We start from the raw sequence: 21195 nt of genomic DNA on the forward strand, positions 1-21195 counted from the left end.
TGCAAATCTATACTCCCATGTTTTCACTTTCTAAACTTTGAGTCAATCGCTACATTTTTTTAAATAAGATATACGTAATAGTACACCCTTCAGTAAGATTTCTTAAATTTTGTCGATGTTAGGGTTTTCAGTTAATCAGGTAAATACTTGTTAAACTCTTGATTCCTAGATTGGGAAACTCAAACGTCATCTAAAATCTGATTAGCAGTTTTTGCCACTCGCACACAGACACTTGGATGGACTTTCAATATTTTATTGAAAAGAAAAGCAAGCCGAGTAAGCGCTCAGGCGATGCTCCCGGCGTTTGAAGCAATCCTGGGCCACAGATCTGCACACTCCTTGGCTACGGGTCCTGTGATGGCTGAACCTAAAAATATCAGTGAAAAGTTAGCAACGATATAATTTTACACTCGTCATAAATTAGACATTTGGGTTGTGTTTATTTATTTTGTTCCATCACCGATTGAGATTGAACAGTACAGTGTGAAACTGACATCTCACCCAAAAGCGATGGGCTTCACTGTTTCCTTCCACGACAACTCACTCAGCCACTACGTAGACCAAGCAAGTGCTTTAGAGAAGGAAATCTGTGTGTGCACGCATCATGAACTCACCTTTCATTTCACCTTTGTTGTTTACTATGACCCCTGCGTTGTCTTCGAAATACAGGAACACACCATCTTTTCGCCGGTACGACTTCCGCTGTCGTATCACCACCGCAGGATGCACTGGAACACAGACAGGGACAAGAGTGAATATTGTGCATCTTGTCTGCACTACAATCTTTTGCTTTTAAGGTCAAACCAAATGCGCAGGATTTTAATTCCAGAATAAAATCTCAAGCATCAACATCTTCATAGACAGAATGTATATCAGGGAAGACAAGTAATTGCACTGTGTAAACTAGCATTTAAAGTAAGAGGAAGGGGTTTAATTTACTACAAATCACTTACTGAAATAAAAGGCATAAACCATACACCTATAGAATAAAACTTTACAAGAAGCTTGTTAAGTTTAAACCCCTAAGAATAAAGACTGGTTAAGTCAAAAAGCTGCAGTGATTAAAACTTAACATCTGCACATTTATTTTTTTATAATGATGTAAACTTGATCATCCAAAAGACACATGAAAATGCACTCAATTTCGTTATCACAGTACATTTCTCAAAAAACTCACGGCTATTGGAATTTTTAATGAAACATTTCAAGTTTAGGAGTGTTTTTTCCACTTTGTGGACTTTATCAGTAAACCCATGTACTGTTATTTTATTCAGCAGAAATGTCGAGTATACAGATACATTTGCCTTATTACCCTCCTCCATGATCAATGTGATAAAAGCACTAACCTGTCTGAGTGCGATTAGTGTAAAGATAATTGACCGTTTAGACCAGTAGCTATCAAATCAACTTTGCACAAGACTTTTCTTGTCTCATTTCTTTACGCTGAAGAATGTGCTGTATTTGCAATCAACGCTACTGTGAGCACATTAATACACAACATGGCTGAGACAAAAACAGTGCCGCACTATAAACATGGCTGTAAATGGTTTGAGAAAAGGTTTTTTACCAAGCAGCAACATGACAGATTTATCACCTGCATACAACTGACCTAGCTTGCAAAAGACGTGCTTGAGCTGAATCTTTCCAAAATGGATGAGCCTCAAGTGCAAAGCTGCAGAGCATACGGTGGTTGTGTGCACACACCACACTCGCACATCTCCATTTCAAGCCACTCCATTTGCAACCGCACAGAAAGGATTGTGATTGGACAACTTGTGAGACTTGATGCTTTAAATCCATCATGCATGTTAAGAAAATGAGTCGCTTTGTGTTCAGTCACTCAAATTATTTATTTTAAATGCACTTAATCTCTATAAGGTTTGTACTGTAAAAGGTCACAGGAGGCCTGATGGGTACACTGACAGGGTGCTAGTCCACAGCAGGGCACAGGCGCACACTTGCTCTTACACTACAAGCAATTTGGAGATGCCAATTAGTCTACCACCATGTACGTTTCTGGACTATGGAGGATATCCTGAGTCATTTTAAATCTAAAACTAGTTAAAAAAAAAAAAAAAAAAAAAAAAAAAAAGGTTATTTCACTTCATATACCACAATCGTGTTTTTTTGGTCTACAAAAACACACACTTATCATGAACAAAATTCTGCAGTATAGGAGGAAGAAACTTTGACTGAAAGAAGAAAAAAATTGTGGTGTATTGTCTGAAAATCTGAAAACTTTTCTGAATTGCCAGAAAGTCCATCTTGGTACATTACTCTCTACAAAAATGGCCACATGATAGAACAAAATGTCCCATTTTCTCCCTTGATTTCGTTTCATAGAACCCAAGCCTAACCAGCACTAATAGAGCTCTGTGGGTTGCCATGGATGCCCTAAGTGATGCTGTGTGTGTAAGCACTCCGATGAGACATACCCTTCTTCCTGAGCTCTGGCTTGCCTTTCTTCACAGTGGCCATGACCATGTCACCCACACCTGCGGCAGGAAGCCTGTTCAGTCTGCCCTTGATGCCTTTAACAGAGATGATGTACAGGTTCTTGGCACCTGATAAGAGGAAAAACAAACAAAAAAACCCACTAAATTAGTCACCAGAGGTACAGAACAGATTTAAACACTGGAGATTTAACAGGTTAAAACTAAAGGTGTTCCATCACGGATTGAGATTGAACAGTACAGAATGTAACGCTGCCATCTCACCCAAGAGCAATGGGGTTCACTATTTCCTTCCACGACAACTCACTCAGCCACTGAGCAGACAAAGCAAGTGCTTTAAAGAAGGAGTTCAAAAACTCAGGAATTATTGATATTTAAACAATATAATGCGTCTGACCCAAAACAAAAAACAAAAAAAAAAACTGAGTCTTATTTAACTCTGATAAACAACTGCACATAACTGCAAGAGGAGGAAAAAGAGAACAGGGATTTTTGATAACCCTAGATTTCCCAACTCAGGCCATGCAGAACCCTGGGATCCTACCCTGATCCTGAGTAACCTACAACTTAAACCTGTTCATGTGGTTTCCAATCTTTATCCTATTCCCAACACCAGTCCTGAAGATTTCCCACACAAACATTCTTAATAAACCCAAGTTAGCCAGCAAACATTTCCCCAACTCTTGTTACACAGAACACCTAACCGCTTCGAAAGAGATCACAGATTGATCAGCTCCCAACCCTGTTTCCCAAGAGAACCCAATACACTACAACATTGAGCTGTGAATTAATTTCAACTGTGAACAAACTCAAATTTGGGGTCACCCAACTGTAGTACTGGAAAACAGCATCTTCACCCTCTCCTACTATAAATGTGAATCAACTCATATCTAGATTCTAGGATCAAAATCACAATTTTACCCTTGAATGAGAAGTTCTGGTTAAAGTAACCGGTGACAGGTTGCGTTACCTGTGTTGTCTGCGCAGTTGATGACCGCTCCCACTGGGAGACCCAGTGAGATGCGGAACTTGGCTCCAGAAGAACCACCACGTCCTGAAAGAAACAAATATCAAGTCAAGTAGGCTTTTGTCAGTTCAACTGTTTAAAGTTTAGTATACAAAAACTAAACATACCTCCAGGACCAAAGTGCTTCAAACATACAAATTTAAACATAAACCAACAAAAACTAGCTAACTATGACATCAGCTTAGCTAATTAAACAAATTAAGTAAGCACTATATAAAAGACAGAAAAAACTACTTAAATGCATGTACAAATGTGCAAACAAGAGCAACAACATGCAATATTTTATCCAGGAAATGCGAGTTGCGAACACTTCTCAAAATACTTCACTTCTGATTAAAACTATCACATTAGAAGCAGACCACAAAGCAACAGGTTCACATTGTGTGTGTGAATTTATAAGTGTTATATTCAGTATCTGTCATGATCTATACTCACTTGCATGATAAAACCAACCTCACTGAATCTCCTTCTATCCGACATGAGCTTCTTAATAACCCATAATGTCAACGTTTCCTAAATAAAGTGTTTTTCTATATAAAAGCTATTTATTAAATAAATTATTACAGCCTTAATGACTTAAAGCTTGGACTAATTACAGCTAGTTTTGGACATGCTAGCTTCCCCGCGCGAGAAGCTAGCAAGCTAAAACACTCTTGTTTTTTTTATTAACAGATAAAACACTTTTCTCAATTAATATTCACCAACATACAAACAATAACATATTTTGAAGCGATATCCATCCAAAGTACACGTTTAAACGCGTCCATTTGTAAGGATTAACTCAGATTCAGAGTTAGATCTTTACCTCTCTTAGACATCGCTGCCGGAAGGGTAAGAGGAAGAAGGGAGAAAGGAACGCTGGGAAATAGCGTCGCGCGCACCACAGAAATCGGCACTTCCGGTTTGAACGCGACCGTTTGGCCTGAGAGGACCCTGTGTGTGGCCGCCGCGTTCGCCTGATTAAAAATCAACCAAACGTATACAACTATGTATTAATATAAGAAATATTAATAATTCACAGTGTATCTTTTCCTCATTATTCTGCACTGAATACATGTTTAAATAATAAAATCTGATTTAAATTTTTATTGACAAAGTAAAAAAAAAAACAGCTATATATCACATGTAAAAGAAATCTACCTCAGCATCAGTCCTTTGCCAGCCATGAGAGAAAAATAATGATAATAATCAGTTCCTTAAATATGAACTAATTTATACAACTCAATATTAATAGAATTAAAATTCACAGACACTTGTAGCTATTTCAGGCTACGCAGCGTTCAAGTGTTCATGTAGATTAGAATAATACAGTGGTATGAATTTTCGCCTTAAGAATTGAAATCTTGCTAGAAATTTGCCTCTGCATAATTAAATTAATAAAATTAAAAGTTTAATGTGTGTTTATTTCATGTTTGATTCATTTATTTTTTCTTAATTTACATGTCTTGTAAAGGTTTAATTGTTTTTTTGAGAACTCGCCTCCAAAACTGATTAAATCTGTATGACAAGGTTCCGCTCTATAATATATTTTTTATTATCTTTTAAACTATGGATCCTTAATGCTGCCTAACGTGTCTAAATATAAATTTTATATTTAAGGATTCAGATTTACCCATTTCACCGTTGTGGGATAATCGATCATTATAACTCATGCTTGTGCAGTCACTGAGTCACTAAATTGGCTCTGAATGCTAACATTGCTAATAATAAAATTAATTAATTTCAATTGAATTAAGTCTATACTATTAACGACTTACCAATCGATTACTATTCTGTCATTTATTTATAGTCATGTTGGTGCTAACATTCATTCATTCATTCATCATCTATATCGCTTTATCTTTTTATTGAGTCGAGGGGGCCTAAAGCCTGTCCCAGGAGACTTTGGGCACAAGGTGTGGTACATCCTGGTGCCAATCCATCTCAGTGTACATGCACACAAGCACACACTACATGCAGTTTGGGGACACCAGTTGACCTTATCCAATCCAATTAACCGGAGAACCTGGAGGAAACCCATCAAGCACGGGAAGAGGACACAAATTCCACGTACACAGACCCAAAGTGGGAATCGAACCTGGAGGTGTGAGGCCACAGTGCCAACCACTAAGCCACCGAGCCGCCTAGCATTACCATAAGTCTCACTATTTTCTTGAAGTGTTCTAGCTACGTTAAGGAAATCTTTGTCCAGTAGAATGACAAATAAAATTATATTTATGCCCAACAATGTTGAATTTATACAGTAAAGTTTAACAGTACTGTAGGTCCTAGGACCTTATTATACAGTAGATTTAAAGTACTTGATGTGTAAAAACAAAATGCACAAAAACATTTGCAAAAAACTAATTCAGGACCTATAATGAAGACAGAAGTGTTTGGAGATGTCTTCAGAAATTAGACTAGCACAGGATTTGTCAGCTGTCTTAAAAGGCAAAAAAAGTGATTTAGGAACTTTCTAATGTTAGATACATATTAAAGTTAGTTAGCGATATGTGGTGCTGTACAGGGTAAATGTAAAAAACGAAAAGAAAAGATCAGAAAGTTAAGTAATAAAGTGCTGTTTTATTTATACTTTTAAAGAAATGAATTTACAAGTCATGAAAATGTAAGTGGCTCTTTGTAAAGTACACCAATCAAGTTTTTTCTTTTACGCAAAACAAAACTTTCCAGTTTTCACATGCTCGTCACTATAACTGTTAACCTTTAACATAAAGTGGGCGTGGCTAATCATTTCCCCATGCCATCATTTGTGTGGCCACTTCTGACAGACCTATCTAACTAGCGAGTGAAGAGTATAAGAACCTCTGAGATGTTTCATACGGGTCCGATCAGTGACTGTGGCGTTCATCTGACTGTTATCGCATATTTGTTTTTAATAAAATACTCAAGGTATAATTAAAACATGTTTTAGCATGTCACACCATATGTCCCTGGAGTGTGAATATAAGACGTATCCCAGGATGCAGTCAGTAAAGTAATGCTTGCAACCGGATGTCTTGGGGTCTGGAGGGGTGTGGACGAGGTCGGCGTTGGCACTCAGTACAGCGCAGGTTGTGTTTCTCCAGGCCGTGGATGCTCAAGCCATCATGGGATAGCATCCAACCTGGGCAAGCGCTCTCGCTCTCTCTGCCTCTCTCTCTCCATCTCATGCTCCTCCATCTGCTTGAACACTTCTTCGTCTGGCCGCTGCCGCTGTTCGCATGTGGCGTGTGGGTGCGTTTGCCAGGTCCCGTCTCTGTAGGTACAGAAACAGACAGTCGATTCGTCCACCTCCACTCTCTCTCCAGCCGGAATGATGCGGTTTCCCGCAAAGCAGTTTGGACCTTCAAAACAAAGACACGAACATGCTGTTGAAAGAAACACAAGAACAAAATGCGCTACTCCTCAGCAGACATCTGGAGAGTCTTAACTGGAAAATGTGTACCAGGTTACTTTTCTACTTTAAGTCTAAAAAGGATTCTAAAACCAGTTCTGTCATGTATACACTGTTTAAAATTAATCAACACCCTCTGACCAATTAGAATCCAGATCCTGATTCTGAGACATGCTGGAGTATAAATGTAAAGAGCCTGGAGCTGACTTTACTTATAAGAGATCATTATAAACACATACACACACACACACACACACACACACACAATCTGTTCCTTTCATGCTGTTATCAGCGCTGCCCCCTTGGCCCTCCAATCTCCCAGCAGGCCGTGCTCCAGTTTCTATTTACAGAGAGGAAGGCTGTTAGTAAGCAGTTCATCGAACAGCAACATTGCATCACCGTTTTTCCACTGCGTCACCATGACGCGTAAACAACAAACACAACATCGGATACATCGACCAGACCCAAGACAAGACAGAGTCACAGAGGACGGTGACAGAGAGACGGACGGACAGATTGAAGGACGGATTCACAGAATCACAGACTGACAAAGAGAGACAGAGAAAGAGACCAAGACAGACAGACTGAAAGATGAGGATCAGACAGACGAACAGACTGATGGACAGAAAAGCAGACAGAGATAGACAGAGTAAAAAAAACAAACAGTGAATGATAGAGAGAGAACAGACAAACCTTATTGTGTGTGTGTGTGTGTGTGTATGTGTGTGTTTCTCACCGCTCTTACACACAGGGCAGCAGTGTTTGGGTTCGTATGTAGGGTTTACACAGTGCAAAGCCGGACAGTCCGAAATGCTGCAGTACACTTCACCACTGGGCTCGCAGCGACACCGCTCACACCTAGACAACTAATCCACACACACACACACACACACACACACACACACACAGGGGCATTAAAGAGTTTAAACTTAGGAGGCTCATCTGAACAGTTTAACTAACACAAACACACACACACACACACACACACAAGGGCATTAAAGTCTTCAAGTGGATCATCTAAACAGTTCAACTATCACACACACACACACACACACACATACATACAGGAGCATAAAATACTTTCACTTAAGAAGATCACCTGAATAATTCAATTATCACACACACACACACACACAGGTGCATTAAAGACTTTCTCGTAAGAGGATCATCTAAACACACACACACACACACACACACACACACAGTCCCACTTCCATCCAGGACATCATCAGGCTCGTGCCAGACTCCACACTCACCCTGAACTCCTCGAACAGCCGGTATGTTCTGCCTCTGTACACACACACCTTGCTGATGGCCTCACACACCGGACAGCACGCCTTGTACCTGATGCGCGTGCACCGCGGGTGTATGCGCGGGCACTTGGGGCGCACGCACACCGGTCCGTCCTCCGTGCAGGTGCACGGGCACGTGGCGCGCCCGGGGTAATAAACCTCGCCGATGTTATACACGAAGCCGTGATCGTCGATGCACCATTTGCCCCGGTAATCTCCGAACTCGTAGTCCAGGTCTGATTTGGAGTTGGAGTTGGAGGAGGATGAAGATGAGGATGAAGATGAGGAGGAGGAGGAGAACTCGGAGGCGGCGTGGAGGAGAGCAGCGCACAGGAGCGCGAGACACAGACAGCGCGCGAGAGAGCGCATGGTTTTACTATTCACACTCACTGACAGCACACAGCACACCACACTCTCTCACAAGGCACTGGAGCGTGAGGTGTGTGTGTGTGTGTGGGCGTGTGTGCACTGTATGTGTGTGTGTGTGTGTGTTTTCCATGTGACCAAAAGCACAGTGCATGTAACTGAAGAAGCTACTGTAAAACAACATCTATCTATCTGTGTATCTATCTATCCAGTGGTCTGTTTTCATTTCCAAAATTAATGGCACCCTGCTAGTCAAAGAGCTGTCCATCCATTTGTTCCTCTCTCTCTCTATCTCTCTCTCTCTCTCTCTCTGGGCCACTTAATTAGATAGACTATGCAATTTAAACTATGCTCAGTTGGTACTTAGGGGTCCAAAGTGTGCCAAGAAAATCACCACCAGCAGCACCCTGAACCACTGACACAAGGCCGGATGGATCCATCCTTTCTTGTTGTTTATGCCAAATTCTGACCCGACTATCTGTAGCAGAAATCGAGGCTCGTCAGACCAGGTGTTTGGATCCTGTCTACATGTCTGAGAGCATTGAGTTACTTCCATTTGATTGGCTGATTAGATACTTAACTGCTTATATACTGTAGGTGTTGAGATGGGAAATCAAATTGTCTAATGAACTGGCCTGTGAGGTTCTTTCTTTCTTATTGATCTGTCGTTGATTCATTAATTAGTTCATCTATCTATCTATCTATCTATCTAAAGAAGAAAGAAACATACTGTGTGTGTGTATATATAAGGCATGCTGCAAAACACAGAGTGAATGACATAATGAAATAAAATAAGCTTTTTTTAATGGAAGTGACAGTTGTGTATTTGTTCTCAAAATTATGTTGACAAACTGACACTATAAAACCAATTGCAATCTAAATGTAAAACATTCATAGTGTTATATGCTATTTAAATCTTATACTGTATTGGTTATACTATGTACATTAAATGTATAAGAAGCATGTTGTATTGAATGTGGCTGTGTATAGGGTAACTATAGTTTAATGTAAAGAGACTGGCTGAAATATGGACAGAGGAGCTCAGGTGATGTTCCTGTTTGTCCAGCAGAGGGCACTAGATATTATAAATATATAAAGCAGCTTTTGAGCAGATGAGGGTTTGATGCATTATGACTGTAAATAGACAAAATGTTACTTGGATTTAGACTTGTATCCCTAAAGGATCATTATATTTGTAGCAGTGATCCACCATTTAATGAGAGGTTGTGTAGTGTGTTTACCAGGATGAGGTGATTATACAGCTGTAAGCACACTCACTCATAGTTTATAACGCTTTATCCTGTATACAGGGTCACAGGGACCTGGAACATATGCCAGGATAGACACACTCGCTCACTCACACATTATGGGCAATTAAGGAATGCAAATTAACCTAACCTGCATGTCTTCGGACTGTGGGTGGACACAAGCGTATCCAGAGGAAACCCATCAAACAAGTACAACATACCGTAAACTCCATGCACACAGCCCAAGGCGTGAACCGAACGCAAACCCTGGAGGTGCAAGGCCACAGTGTTAACCTTTAAGCCACTATGCCATCATACAGTAGGTCTAAGCTGTTTCTCTATTTTTGTTTGTCTAAAATTAAAAGAAACTAATTGCAGGTAGGAGACGAAGTTATGAGTGGGCAACTGAAGAAATATTGGACCACACCTGCGTCAAATACGGCTTTCTCAGAAATCACAGCTCCGTACACGGAAACAATCTGAGTACGTGCTAATTACAGTAGGCTCTATACCATGTTAGTGGTAAAGGGCTACATGTTCCAGGGGACATATGGCAGCGGTCTCTCTCTCTCTCTCTCTCTCTCCAGTGGTGAGGTGGGTGTGGGTCAGAACCTCGGCTGTGATCAGAATGCAAGGAAGAGAGTCATTGCTGCAAATTGAAAACGATATTGATTCTCATTACTGGTGTTCTTTCCTGGTTAAGCAGTCGGGGCTGAGGGTAGGACAGGCACGAGACACACACAAACACACAAAGGCAAGACTGGTGGAGAACAGATGAGTACCCCGAGGCAGACAAGCATGGAGGAGAAGGTGGAGAAGGAGGAATTTCTTACGTCTCAGATGGAGTTGGTTTCAGGAATTCCTTCCAAGTGCAATATATGTGAATTCAGTCATGACTCACGTGCTGTGCCTTCCTATTAGGGCAGTACGGAATTTTATTGTTTTTATGTAGTTTTTCCCCCCTTTTCTAATTTTATTTAATTTAATTAAAAAATATCCTCCCCCTTGTCTAATTTATTACTTTTTTATTACTTTTTTGGAACAATGGAAAGCAACTGCAATCAAGACAAAGCAAATTTCCCTCAGGGATTAATAAAGTTCTTTGTATCTTGAATCTTGCCACCTTTACTGGTGCGAGGTTATTACTCTGACATCACACTCTGTCGTGAGTAAGTCAGAGACACATCAGAACGACATGAAACAACTCAAATTACGACGGACGATTTTCCGGGCGCTCTGCTAAACTGTCCATTTCCTGCTAGCTACATCGTTAGCATGGCTAAATAATCAAAACATCTTTAAAAATTTAAAAATAATAATAATAATAATAATAATAAATTGCATTTTCATGATTTGTATTACATTTCATTTAAGATTTATTTTTTCTTATAGTATTAATAAAAATGATGGCACCCTAGTTGTTAGCATTGGCGTAGTTAGCGGTGCTAATAAAATCTATAGTAACACTCTGATAATCTGTTCAGTGTATTGGTGACGATACATCACTAATATTGTATGCCCAATCATTAACTTTCAATAAATCCATTCTGTATGATTCATACTGGAGAGAGAGAGAGAGAGAGAGAGAGCGCTAGCAGTGTTGTTTGCTCATTGTTCGTTGTGATGATTGTTACACAGCTAATAGAGGACTGATTAGCATGCAGGGACGAGGAAGGCAAACACGTCTCCCATGGTGGATAGGAACCTGCCAACCACACACACACACACACACACACACACACACACACACACAATCAAGCTGTTTTATCAATCTGTATAACATGATTAGATGTAGATGGTTAGTATATCTAACCATCTACTGTATCTACAGTACATCTATAAAATCAAAATCATATATTAACATAACTATGCTTATTTACTCGATATAAAGCGTAATCCATGTGGGAATTCCAGTTTGAGGTTTTGTTTTCTTTGTTTCTTCCCAGTTACAGGTTGGAAATTCTGAGTTATTATTATTATTATTATTATTATTATTATTCACCTGTGAATGTGGCTTCCTGCAAAGTTCCTTGAGCTTCCTGCAAAAGTCCTGCAGAGAAACACCAGGTGAAACACTGTTACTTCTATGAGGGGCGTTCAAGTCAAACTGGGATTTGCACAGAGCCGATTGAAATTTACAGAAGACTTTAAGCACAGTACGGTGATGAGACTCGCCGCCACAGTTAAAACATTTGAACAGTGCAGACATTTAAAAAAAGTCTTGTCACCAACTTGTAGAAGGACTGTACACACGATCATATACCAACACCACTTACACAATACAGGAACAATACTACATTTTTTTAGCCATCAAAGTAGTTCCTGGGAGGCCAGCGTTTGAGATGGTGGAAACCCACCAAGCACGGAGAAAACATGCAAACTCCAAATTGCGTAGTGGTCAGCACTGTGGACTCACACGTCCAGGGTCAGTTAACTGCAATTAACCTAATTAACCCAGTCTGTGGGAGGAAACTACTGCAGTACTCCGGAGGAACCCACCAAGCCACACTACAGAGCCGATGTGGGAATCGAACCCTCCACCCTTGAGGTGCGAGTCCACAGGAGGTGATAACCACTATGCCACCATCACAGGTAAAAATAGCATAATTTTCCAGATGCAGAGAAAGTCCAGTAATGTTTAAATGACTTATGAGAACCTGGGGGAGTGGTATCTCAGGCAGCTGAGGCTCTACAGTAGGTTGTTGGTTTGGGGATCTGAGGATCTGGGTTTGAGCTCTTCCAATGCCTCACCATGCAGTGCCGGTCCCAAGCCCGAAAGAAATGGGAGGGTTGCGTCAGGAAGGGCATCCGGTGTAAAATCTGTGCCAGGTTGTGGTCCACTGAGGCGACCCTATTAGCCGAAATTATCATTTGAGTGAAGAAATGCTGCATTATTATCATTATTATTGTTATTAAATATGTAATACAACTTTGAATTGTTGGAGGAAACCCAACAAAGACGGAGGGAACATGCAAACTCCATATAGCGTAGTGGCTCACAACAACAACAACAACAACAACAACATGAGAAACTGATTCTGGCTTGTGTTAAACAAACAGAATATGGGTAGTATATAGTAATGTGCAATATAACTGTACAACATTGTGCATTATTATTATTATTATTATTATTATAAAATATTTATTATTATTATTATTACGTATTATTATGATGATAATGACTATGATTATGATTATTATGATTATTATTCTGGTGATTTTGATGACACAGGCAGTAGTGCTGTGCGCCAATGGGATCTCGGGCCGGTCTGTCCGTCTGTCTGTCTGTCTCCGCTCCGTTCCCGCCTCCTCTCTGCGTTCCCGCCTCCTCTCTGCGCTCTCTGCTCTTCTTCTTTCTCTCCGCAACACGTCGCGTTTTGTTCTTCATCACAGGACTCTTTCTCTTTTTTTCTCTCTCTCTTTCTCTCTCCCTTCCTTTCTCTTCTCCTCCCCCCCTTTTTTTTTCTTTCCTTTTTTTTCTCCCTCCCCCCACCACCCCTCACTGCCCCCCCCCACACCCCCCTCCTCCTCCTCCTCCCGGTACATGGCGCAGAGGAGCCGCGCGAGCCGGTCGCCTCGTGTCCGTCCGTCACCGGGCGCCGCGGATGTGGATGTAACCGCGCGTGAGGGGAAAAAACCAGCGGCGGTAAGAGCGGGAGCGTACCGGGCGGAGAGGCGCGCGCCACCGAGCCCCTTATCCGTAGCTCCATCCTTACATTAAATCATCCCTCCACCCACAGTGCACCATCCCTCTCTCCATCCATCCCTCTCTCCATCTCTTCATCTCTATCTCTCGGTCTCTCTCGGTCCATGTCGCGCGATGCCGCACGCGCATGCCGTTCCCGTTACCGGAGGCGCTAGGAGCCACTTATGGAACCTGGGGGTCAAAATTTTAGGAAGAAAAGAAAGAAGACATCACCTTTTAGACATTTTATTTCCTTTCATTTCCCCCCTCATCTGCCTTCTGATTGATTGATTGATTGATTAATTGATTGATTGATCTCCCTCGTGCATGTGCTTCCTTTTTTTTTAAAAAAACAAACAAACAAACAAATTATTTATTTATTTATCTCCATATCTATACACCTCCTCTAGATTCATTTAAGCTTTCTTTCCTTCCTCATTCAGCTTAATACTGGAGCAAAGTGTGTGTGTGTGTGTGTGTGTGTATGCATGCATATATATGTGTGTGTGTGTGTGAGATAGAGTGAGAGAGAGAGAGAGCTCCACACTTGTTGTGATATTCATTGCATTTAAAGAAGGTAGATATAAACCCAGCGAGGGCGAAGCGTCTCTCCGTTATTTAAGCCTCCCTCCTCCATCCACCCCCCCGATTTCACACCAGCGTTTCGTTCCTGCGGAGCGCAGTGTTTAACATCTATAACACATCACAGAGAACGAGACGGGCTCACACACACACACACACACACACACACACACAGGTATCGCAGCACATGCAGATTTCAGATCATCCTCATCATATCATCACATCATTAAAGTCCCTGTAAGCAGTTTTGATGATACAGTAGATGTCGTGTTTGATTAAAGGCACGCTGCTGTCTATCTGAGCTGCTTCTGGTGTAGAAAGAGGAGCAGAGCACCAGCCCGGAGAGGCTTGTCCAGATTTCTTCCTTAATCAGTAATCGTACAAACGCAACCATAAGGTTCCCGGTGCGTCCGCCTCCTTCCCCCTCCTTCCGCTCCAACCTGTCCCGTTTTTTTCATTCGGTCCGCTCCCCTCCGTTCTCCAATATTTACTTTCTGTACGTGAAGAGGACAGGGGGTCCCCCCGTCGTGCAATGTAGCAGCATGGGCACGTTTGACCGCGGCGTGCAGATGCTGCTGAGCACGGTGGGCGCGTTCGCCGCGTTCAGCCTCATGACGATCGCCGTGGGCACAGACTACTGGCTGTACTCGCGTGGGGTCTGCAAGATCAAGTCGACCAATGAGAACGAGACCAGCAAGAAGAACGAGGAGGTCATGACCCACTCGGGCCTGTGGAGGACATGCTGCTTGGAGGGTAAGGGGCTTGCCTTGTCTTTGTTGTTTGTTTGTTTTTTGTGTCCATCACATTTCCAATAGATCTTAAGGCTTTTTCTGTTTTTATATGTCAGATTCATCTCATTTCTTCATGTTCTTGATTACAGACTGATCTATATATCTGTTATGTCATGTAATGCCATGGATATAAGTACATCTCTTTTCTATCTGTACAAAAGATGGAGTCATGATGTTGTATCGAGTTTGAAATAAGAGCTAACGAGAGACACCATACCTGGAAACTCACCTTTCACATCACCTTTTTATTCCCACTTTACACGTTATCATCTCCCCGTCTTCACCCTAATACCCCTGACCTCAAAACGTCTGAGCAGAACTCCAAAGCCAAACTACAGCCCTAATTTCCCTAAATCCTCTGACAAGCTGTATACATGGATTATACAGGACAAATCACGCCAGACCGAATAACACATTTAAAACTATTGCCGTCCATTTTAATAGAAACATCTGCACATCTGCTCATCTATGTAGTCGTCATGTGGCAACAGGGCAATGCATACACCTGTGCAGATACAGGTCAGGAGCTTCAGTTACAATATGTTCACAGGAAACACTACAATTTGGAGGAATTGTAACTTCTGAGACTTTAACCCGGATCATGGATGTCGCTACCATACAGGACACAGGATCATGGGCGCAGGCTGACCCAAACTGGACTCATAAAAGACCCCGTGTCCAGTTTGGGTGAGTCTTTGCCTTTCAGATTCCTGGTTCTGCTATGGTCTTTGCATGGCGTCACTTTGCACCCTTCTGTATAAACTCATCCCAGGAGATCAGTTTCTGTAATATTCTAACCAGCCCATCTGGAACTAATAACAATACCCCGGTTAAAGTGACACAGGACACACGTTTCCCCCCATTTTCATGTTGGATGTTAAAAATTACCAGAAGCTCTTCATCTATAATAATCTGCACTATTTCAGGCATTGTGCTGGTACCAAATGACTGGCTAAATGAGCAGGTGTACAGGTGTTCCTATTAAAATGGACGGTAAGTGTATATATATTAAACAGGATAACTCTTTTTTGTTATGAAATGGAGTGATCCATTAACTCAAACAGTATCTCGAAAATGTGCCTGTAAGAATTTAAGAACTTTATTAGAATGTGAAAAAGTGTGTGTGTGTGTGTGTGTGTGTGTGTGTGTGTTTGTGCACACTCTAAATCAGAAGCGTCTGTCAGACTGATTCTTCAGAAGCAGTGACACTTCAAACAAGACAAGTTTATAACAGTTCAGATTAAAGCAGATCATCTGGGTCGGAGAGTTGTGTGTGTGTGTGTGTGTGTGTGTGTGTGTGTGGCAATTAGAGGTGCGTTGGAGCGTCATGATCACCAAACAGTCCTGAACTTCTCACACACACGATCAGAGCTGACAGACCCGAGCTGTCACACATTCAACTCCCTGTTAAGTTTTATAACAAGTCTTTAATGTTGGAAGTAACTCTTATTTCTTTTCATTTTGTTACGACTAAAATGATATTAGGATCTTAACCATATAAATATGGTATCGATTAGAGCGTACTGTTTAGTGGTTTAGTATGCATAGTTGGATTTATTTGTGGATTTAGTTTTGGGGGTTAGATTTAACCATAATGGATTATAAAATTTTCACTTTTTCTTTTGTAAGATTCCACTAAAGCAAGCACAAGTTTATTACCCTTACCTCCAAACAACTTCTCATTTCAAGCTTTAAATGATGTTTTATTGGCAGATGATATTGCTTTATTTTAAGAAAAGTATCTGCCCTTAAAAAAGTATATTTCAAGTTTTAAATAAGCTAAAAATAATGTTATAATGCTCAGAAATTTGTTTAAAATGATATACCTGGTTTGTTGTAATCTTACAATAACTAATTAATTCATATGTGTTTGATATACACGCACCGTCCACTTCATTAGGTACATCTTGCTAGTACTGGGTTGGACCCACTTTTACCTTCAAAACTGCCTCAATTCCTCATGATATTTATTCAACAGAAAAGGAATTTGGTCCATCATATTGGTCGCAGAAGCATCACGCAGTCGCTCCATGATGCGAAACTCTCAATCTCAAACGTGCTCTATTGGACTGAGACCTGGTGACTCTGGAGTCCAGTGAACTCATTGTCACCATCAAGAAACCAGTTTGAGATGACTCTAGCGTAGTGACGTGGCGTCATCCTGTGATCATAAGGGAATGGACACAGTCAGCAACAATACTCAGGTAGAAAAGCACCTTTAGTGGGTACTAAGGGGCCCGAAGTGTGCCAAGACAATCTCCTCACACCATTACACCACCACCACCACCACCACCACCACCAGCCTGCACCACTCAAACAAGGCAGAATGGAGACCAGGCGACAACTGTAGCCTCAGTTTCCTGTTCTTACTTGACAGGAGCGGCACCCTGCGTGCTCTCCTGCTGCTGTAGAACATCTGCTTTAACGTTAGATGTGTGGTGCGTTCAGAGACGAGAGACGGGATGCTATTTGAGTTACTGCTGCCTTACTATTACCCCGAACCAGTCTGGCTGTTCTCCTCTGAACTCAACTGGCATCAACAAGGCATTTTCACCCAGAGAACTGCCCTCCGGCACGGTGGCTTAGTGGTTAGCACTGTCGCCTTGTACCTACAGGGTCTGGGCTCAATTCCCGGGCCAGGTTCGATTCACGGCTCTGTGTGCATGGAGTTTGCATGTTCTCCCCGTGCTTGGTGGGTTTCCTCCAGGTACTCCGGTTTCCTCCAACAAATACATGCAGATTAGGCTCATTGGTGTTCCCAAATTGCCCATAGGGTGTGAATGGGTGTGTGAGTGTATGTGTGTGCCCTGCAATGGATTGGCACCCTATCCAGGGTGTACCCTGCCTCGTGCCCTGGGATAAGTCTCCTGGGACAGGCTCCAGGTCCCCCGCGACTCTGAATACAGGATTAAACGGTACAGACAACGAGTGAGTGGGTGAGAGTAAGAGAGAACTGACCCCACTGGAGATTTACTTCTTTTCATGCCATTCTCGATAAACCATAGAGATGGTCGTGTGTGAAAATCCCAACAAGTCAGCAGTTTTTGAAAGACTCGGACCAGTTCGTCCGGCACCAATCACCTTCCTTCATCATTCTGATGCTCGGTTAGAACTTCAGCAGATCGTCTTAAGCGAATTGAGTTACTGCCAGGTGATTGGCTGATTAGATATTTGCGTCAATATGCAGTAGACCAGGTGTACCTCATGAAGTGGCTGGTGATTATACACCGTATATAAAATGTTTAACTATATTTACGCACTAAGAAGTCATTGTTTGTTGTGTAATTGGATGATATTCATAAACTACATCTGCTCGGTGTCATCCTTTACACTTGACCGCAAAAAAACAGTGCCTTCTGCTGTATACTGTATATTAGTTATTACTTACATCACCGATGATGTACAGTTGTTGACTTTGGCCACGTCTGCGAGCGCGTCCTGAACATCTGCTCAAGTTTTGCTGTCCATCTGTCAGACGGAGGCTTAAAGGACGCGGTGTTCAAGGCGAAGTTTAGTAGTGCAGCAGGAGCAAACGTTTCATTACCGCCATCTGGAAGGTTTGGGACACTCCTCTGATATTCAAAGTTTCTAAAAATATTTATCACTCAGTTACAGCAGGAGGATTAGCAGAGTTCGATCAATATTCTCTTGAAGATGCATTTGACCCGTGCACACACACACACACACATAAATGTGTTCTTCCCCAGACTTGTACTGTATTGTATCTGTGAAATAGTTGTAAAGTATCGTAGTGTTTATTTTTTTCCGCCGTATCATATCGCTCACCCGTAATTAGACCCTCCTGCAGCTCATCGGTCATGTGCGAGTTCCTCAGAGCTCCCTGAAGCGAGCGAGTTGTAAATCACTGAGCCCGGCTCAGACGGTGAGCTGCTGGAGGTGAAGCAGATTTACAGCGAGTGTGTTAGCGTAATCTTTCCCCGGAGCGGTCCGGCCCCGATCGGGACCAGAGCTGCAAGACTGCAGTGAAATTAACGGCGCTGCAAACATTTACATCAGATCAGCTCCTGCATGATTGTGTGTTTGATGAAAAGATCACAGAGCAACCGATGTGCCACCATAAACACACGTTCGTCTGAAAGTGTGCTTATCATTTCTACACTGTATGCCTGTGTATGTGTGTGTGTGTGAGAGAGAGAGAGGGATAAATCTCCTGACAGATACACCGTATAGTCATACCTTAACTAGATGCAGTATAATAAACTTTCATTATATAATCACCGCAACAATTTATTATCATAGGAGGTCGATATTATATTTAAAACTATGTTCCATGTTCACCTGAAGCACGGGATTTTAATCGGGTCGCGCGTTGTCATTCCACGTGAATGATTTCTGGCTCGCAGCTCAGAAACTGTTGAAAGCACAGATTGGGGACTCTCAATCAAGCGCTGACACGCGTCCTTGTAAGCGGGAGAGGATGTTTATTCATGCTGGAAGACAAACACGTCCATTATGGTTTTTTTTTTTTTTTTTTTGCAATTTAAAAAAAAAAAAAAACTTGGAAAAAACATGCATGCTCAGGGTAAGAGCAAGAAGGAGAAGTGGGCGTGGCTACGTTTAGATGAAAGGCTAATAAAAATTATTCTATATTGCAAATTATTAAAATTCTGTTTTTTTTGTGTCTTTTGTTCAGCACTGATAGATGAGCCGAAAGAGAATGGAACTGCTTTTCCATTTTTTTTTCAGAATGTCAATCACGTAATTATATAATATAATATAATGTAATAAACATAGAATTATTATCATTCAACTCAAATTACATAAGCGAGTATCACTCTCATGCAGCGATTTGTCGTCGTGCATAGCTCATACTGTATCACTCTATGTTTGTCCCAAGTAGGCGGTCTTATCTTTAGTTTTTTTTTTTGCCATGTTGCCATGGTTACACTGGGAGCCACAGTGTAGTGAGATCTGGCCGTGCGAGCTAGCTACAGAAGGAAACGCTTATATCACACAGCTTATCACATGTTCGAAGGGAAATTCCTCACCTGAAGAAAATCTATTCTACAAAATATAAAGTCCTGGGAAAATACAGTATGTACAGTTTATAAAGTATACAGGCTTGTGCATTATAACAATTATTTTTTATTCGACTATTTTATTACCAGACTTTTACACATTTGACTCTGTAATTCTACAATCAAGAATACTAGTATGAGTTATAAATATAAATCTGTAATAAGATCCAAAGATGTTTTGAACTCTTCAATAATAACCACAGTTGCCTGGAAGCCCCGCCCCCTACTCACCTGTCTCACATGAAGTCAGGACTAAATTTGGACATAATGTGAGAGGTCTAACACTTTGCAAATATTAATGGTAATAGTAAATAAAAAGTTATTACTTCAACAGTTTGTTTGTTTGCTTTGTTTATGTGTTTATGCCGTATACTTATGTATTTACTGTAGTTTGTTTAACTCTTTAACATCCTCATAAATGAAAATGCAACCGACAAAACCTTTTTCTGTTTCTTTAGGGGCAATAATCACTGTTTGTTTTTCGTTCTGTTGCTCTTTAGACCCCTGTATAGACCTCTACCAAACGGTTGAGATGCTGCTTTATGGTAAAAGTATCAATACACATACAAAAAGAAAAACATGTAAAATTGTTACCGTATCGTGTGTTGGTGCAGATGTTTCTGGTTGTTACATCCACTCCGTTTCTTGTTGTGTCCTTTAAAGCAATTGAAAAAAATGACTGATTTAGATTCAAGATTCATTCGAAAGTCAAAGAACTTTATTAATCCCAGAGGGAAATTGCTTAATCAGATGGCTCAAGTTTTTTTTTTTTAATAAGATAAAGTTTTTTATCTTTTTTATATACGTTTTTGCTCTACCAAAAAGTTGTGCAGAATGTTAAAGGGTTAAACCTGCAGAAATGTTTGTTTTCCTGTGTGTTCTTGGCCAGGAGTTCTGACCAGTTATATTGCTTTATAAAACAGAAAATGATAACCAGGGTAAAATCAGTATTGCACCAGTGTGGTGTATAGTGTCAGATGCTTCTTCTTCTCAATCACATTTTATTATCTGTAAATGGAACACACCAGGCATGTAGCAGTATGCCAGGTGTCACTGATTGGTTTAGGAGAACAAATATCCGCCATGTTTTCGAATGAAAAGGTGTGACAGCGCCACCCATCACTCCCAGTGGAACTCATTTATTTCTCACTTGTTTTTATACTGTCTATCCTCTCTGAAGATCTTCAAGACATGTCCAGCTCTGCCTGTGAGATTCCGTTCGCGGTTCATCTTATCGATTGTTTAACCAAAGCGGCCCGACATTAGAATTAACAGATTGGAAAGAACATGTAGAGAGCGCATCAGTGAGCAACATGACGACGAGAACGGAAACACGTAAT

At 41.2% G+C, this 21195-nt stretch overlaps 3 protein-coding genes across 3 annotated transcripts in view; 1 reads left to right on the top strand and 2 right to left on the bottom strand.

The window, feature by feature from the left end:
* Positions 1-237: 237 nt before the first annotated feature.
* On the bottom strand, positions 238-4410 carry rpl23 (ribosomal protein L23). The gene is made up of 5 exons (XM_053514843.1): positions 4286-4410; positions 3424-3507; positions 2436-2564; positions 615-728; positions 238-367 (listed from the first exon to the last, which is right to left on the bottom strand). Exons 1-5 carry the CDS (start codon positions 4296-4298, stop codon positions 285-287), a joined length of 423 nt encoding a protein of 140 aa, XP_053370818.1. The 5' UTR covers positions 4299-4410; the 3' UTR covers positions 238-284.
* Positions 4411-6022: 1612 nt separating this feature from the next.
* On the bottom strand, positions 6023-13468 carry si:dkey-283b1.7 (von Willebrand factor C domain-containing protein 2-like). The gene is made up of 5 exons (XM_053515256.1): positions 13303-13468; positions 8110-8534; positions 7590-7719; positions 7103-7193; positions 6023-6803 (listed from the first exon to the last, which is right to left on the bottom strand). Exons 1-5 carry the CDS (start codon positions 13466-13468, stop codon positions 6626-6628), a joined length of 990 nt encoding a protein of 329 aa, XP_053371231.1. The 3' UTR covers positions 6023-6625.
* Positions 13469-14349: 881 nt separating this feature from the next.
* LOC128544614 (voltage-dependent calcium channel gamma-2 subunit-like) overlaps positions 14350-21195 on the top strand; it is a 61691-nt gene continuing 54845 nt past the window's right edge. Inside the window, exon 1 of the mRNA XM_053514841.1 lies at positions 14350-14778. Coding sequence (XP_053370816.1) covers positions 14568-14778 — 211 coding nt within the window. The 5' untranslated portion in view covers positions 14350-14567. The remainder of the gene's footprint in view (positions 14779-21195) is intronic.

This window comes from Clarias gariepinus, chromosome 16, assembly GCF_024256425.1.
Source record: "Clarias gariepinus isolate MV-2021 ecotype Netherlands chromosome 16, CGAR_prim_01v2, whole genome shotgun sequence".
NCBI lineage: Eukaryota > Metazoa > Chordata > Actinopteri > Siluriformes > Clariidae > Clarias > Clarias gariepinus.

What these genes read in the sequence shown, in the direction of transcription:
- rpl23 (XM_053514843.1), bottom strand. An exon ending in CAACTGCGCAGACAACACAG is followed by an intron (nt 2,565 to 3,423) that starts GTAACGCAACCT and finishes TCCTCTTATCAG; the next exon opens with GTGCCAAGAACCTGTACATC. An exon ending in GCCAGAGCTCAGGAAGAAGG is followed by an intron (nt 729 to 2,435) that starts GTATGTCTCATC and finishes TCTGTGTTCCAG; the next exon opens with TGCATCCTGCGGTGGTGATA.
- si:dkey-283b1.7 (XM_053515256.1), bottom strand. Translation starts at nt 13,468, where the DNA reads ATGGAGCTACGGATAAGGGGCTCGGTGGCGCGCGCCTCTCCGCCCGGT. An exon ending in CTGCCCTGTGTGTAAGAGCG is followed by an intron (nt 7,194 to 7,589) that starts GTGAGAAACACA and finishes CTCTGTAAATAG; the next exon opens with AAACTGGAGCACGGCCTGCT. An exon ending in GATTGTGTGTGTGTGTGTGT is followed by an intron (nt 6,804 to 7,102) that starts GTGTGTGTGTGT and finishes TTTGTTTTGAAG; the next exon opens with GTCCAAACTGCTTTGCGGGA.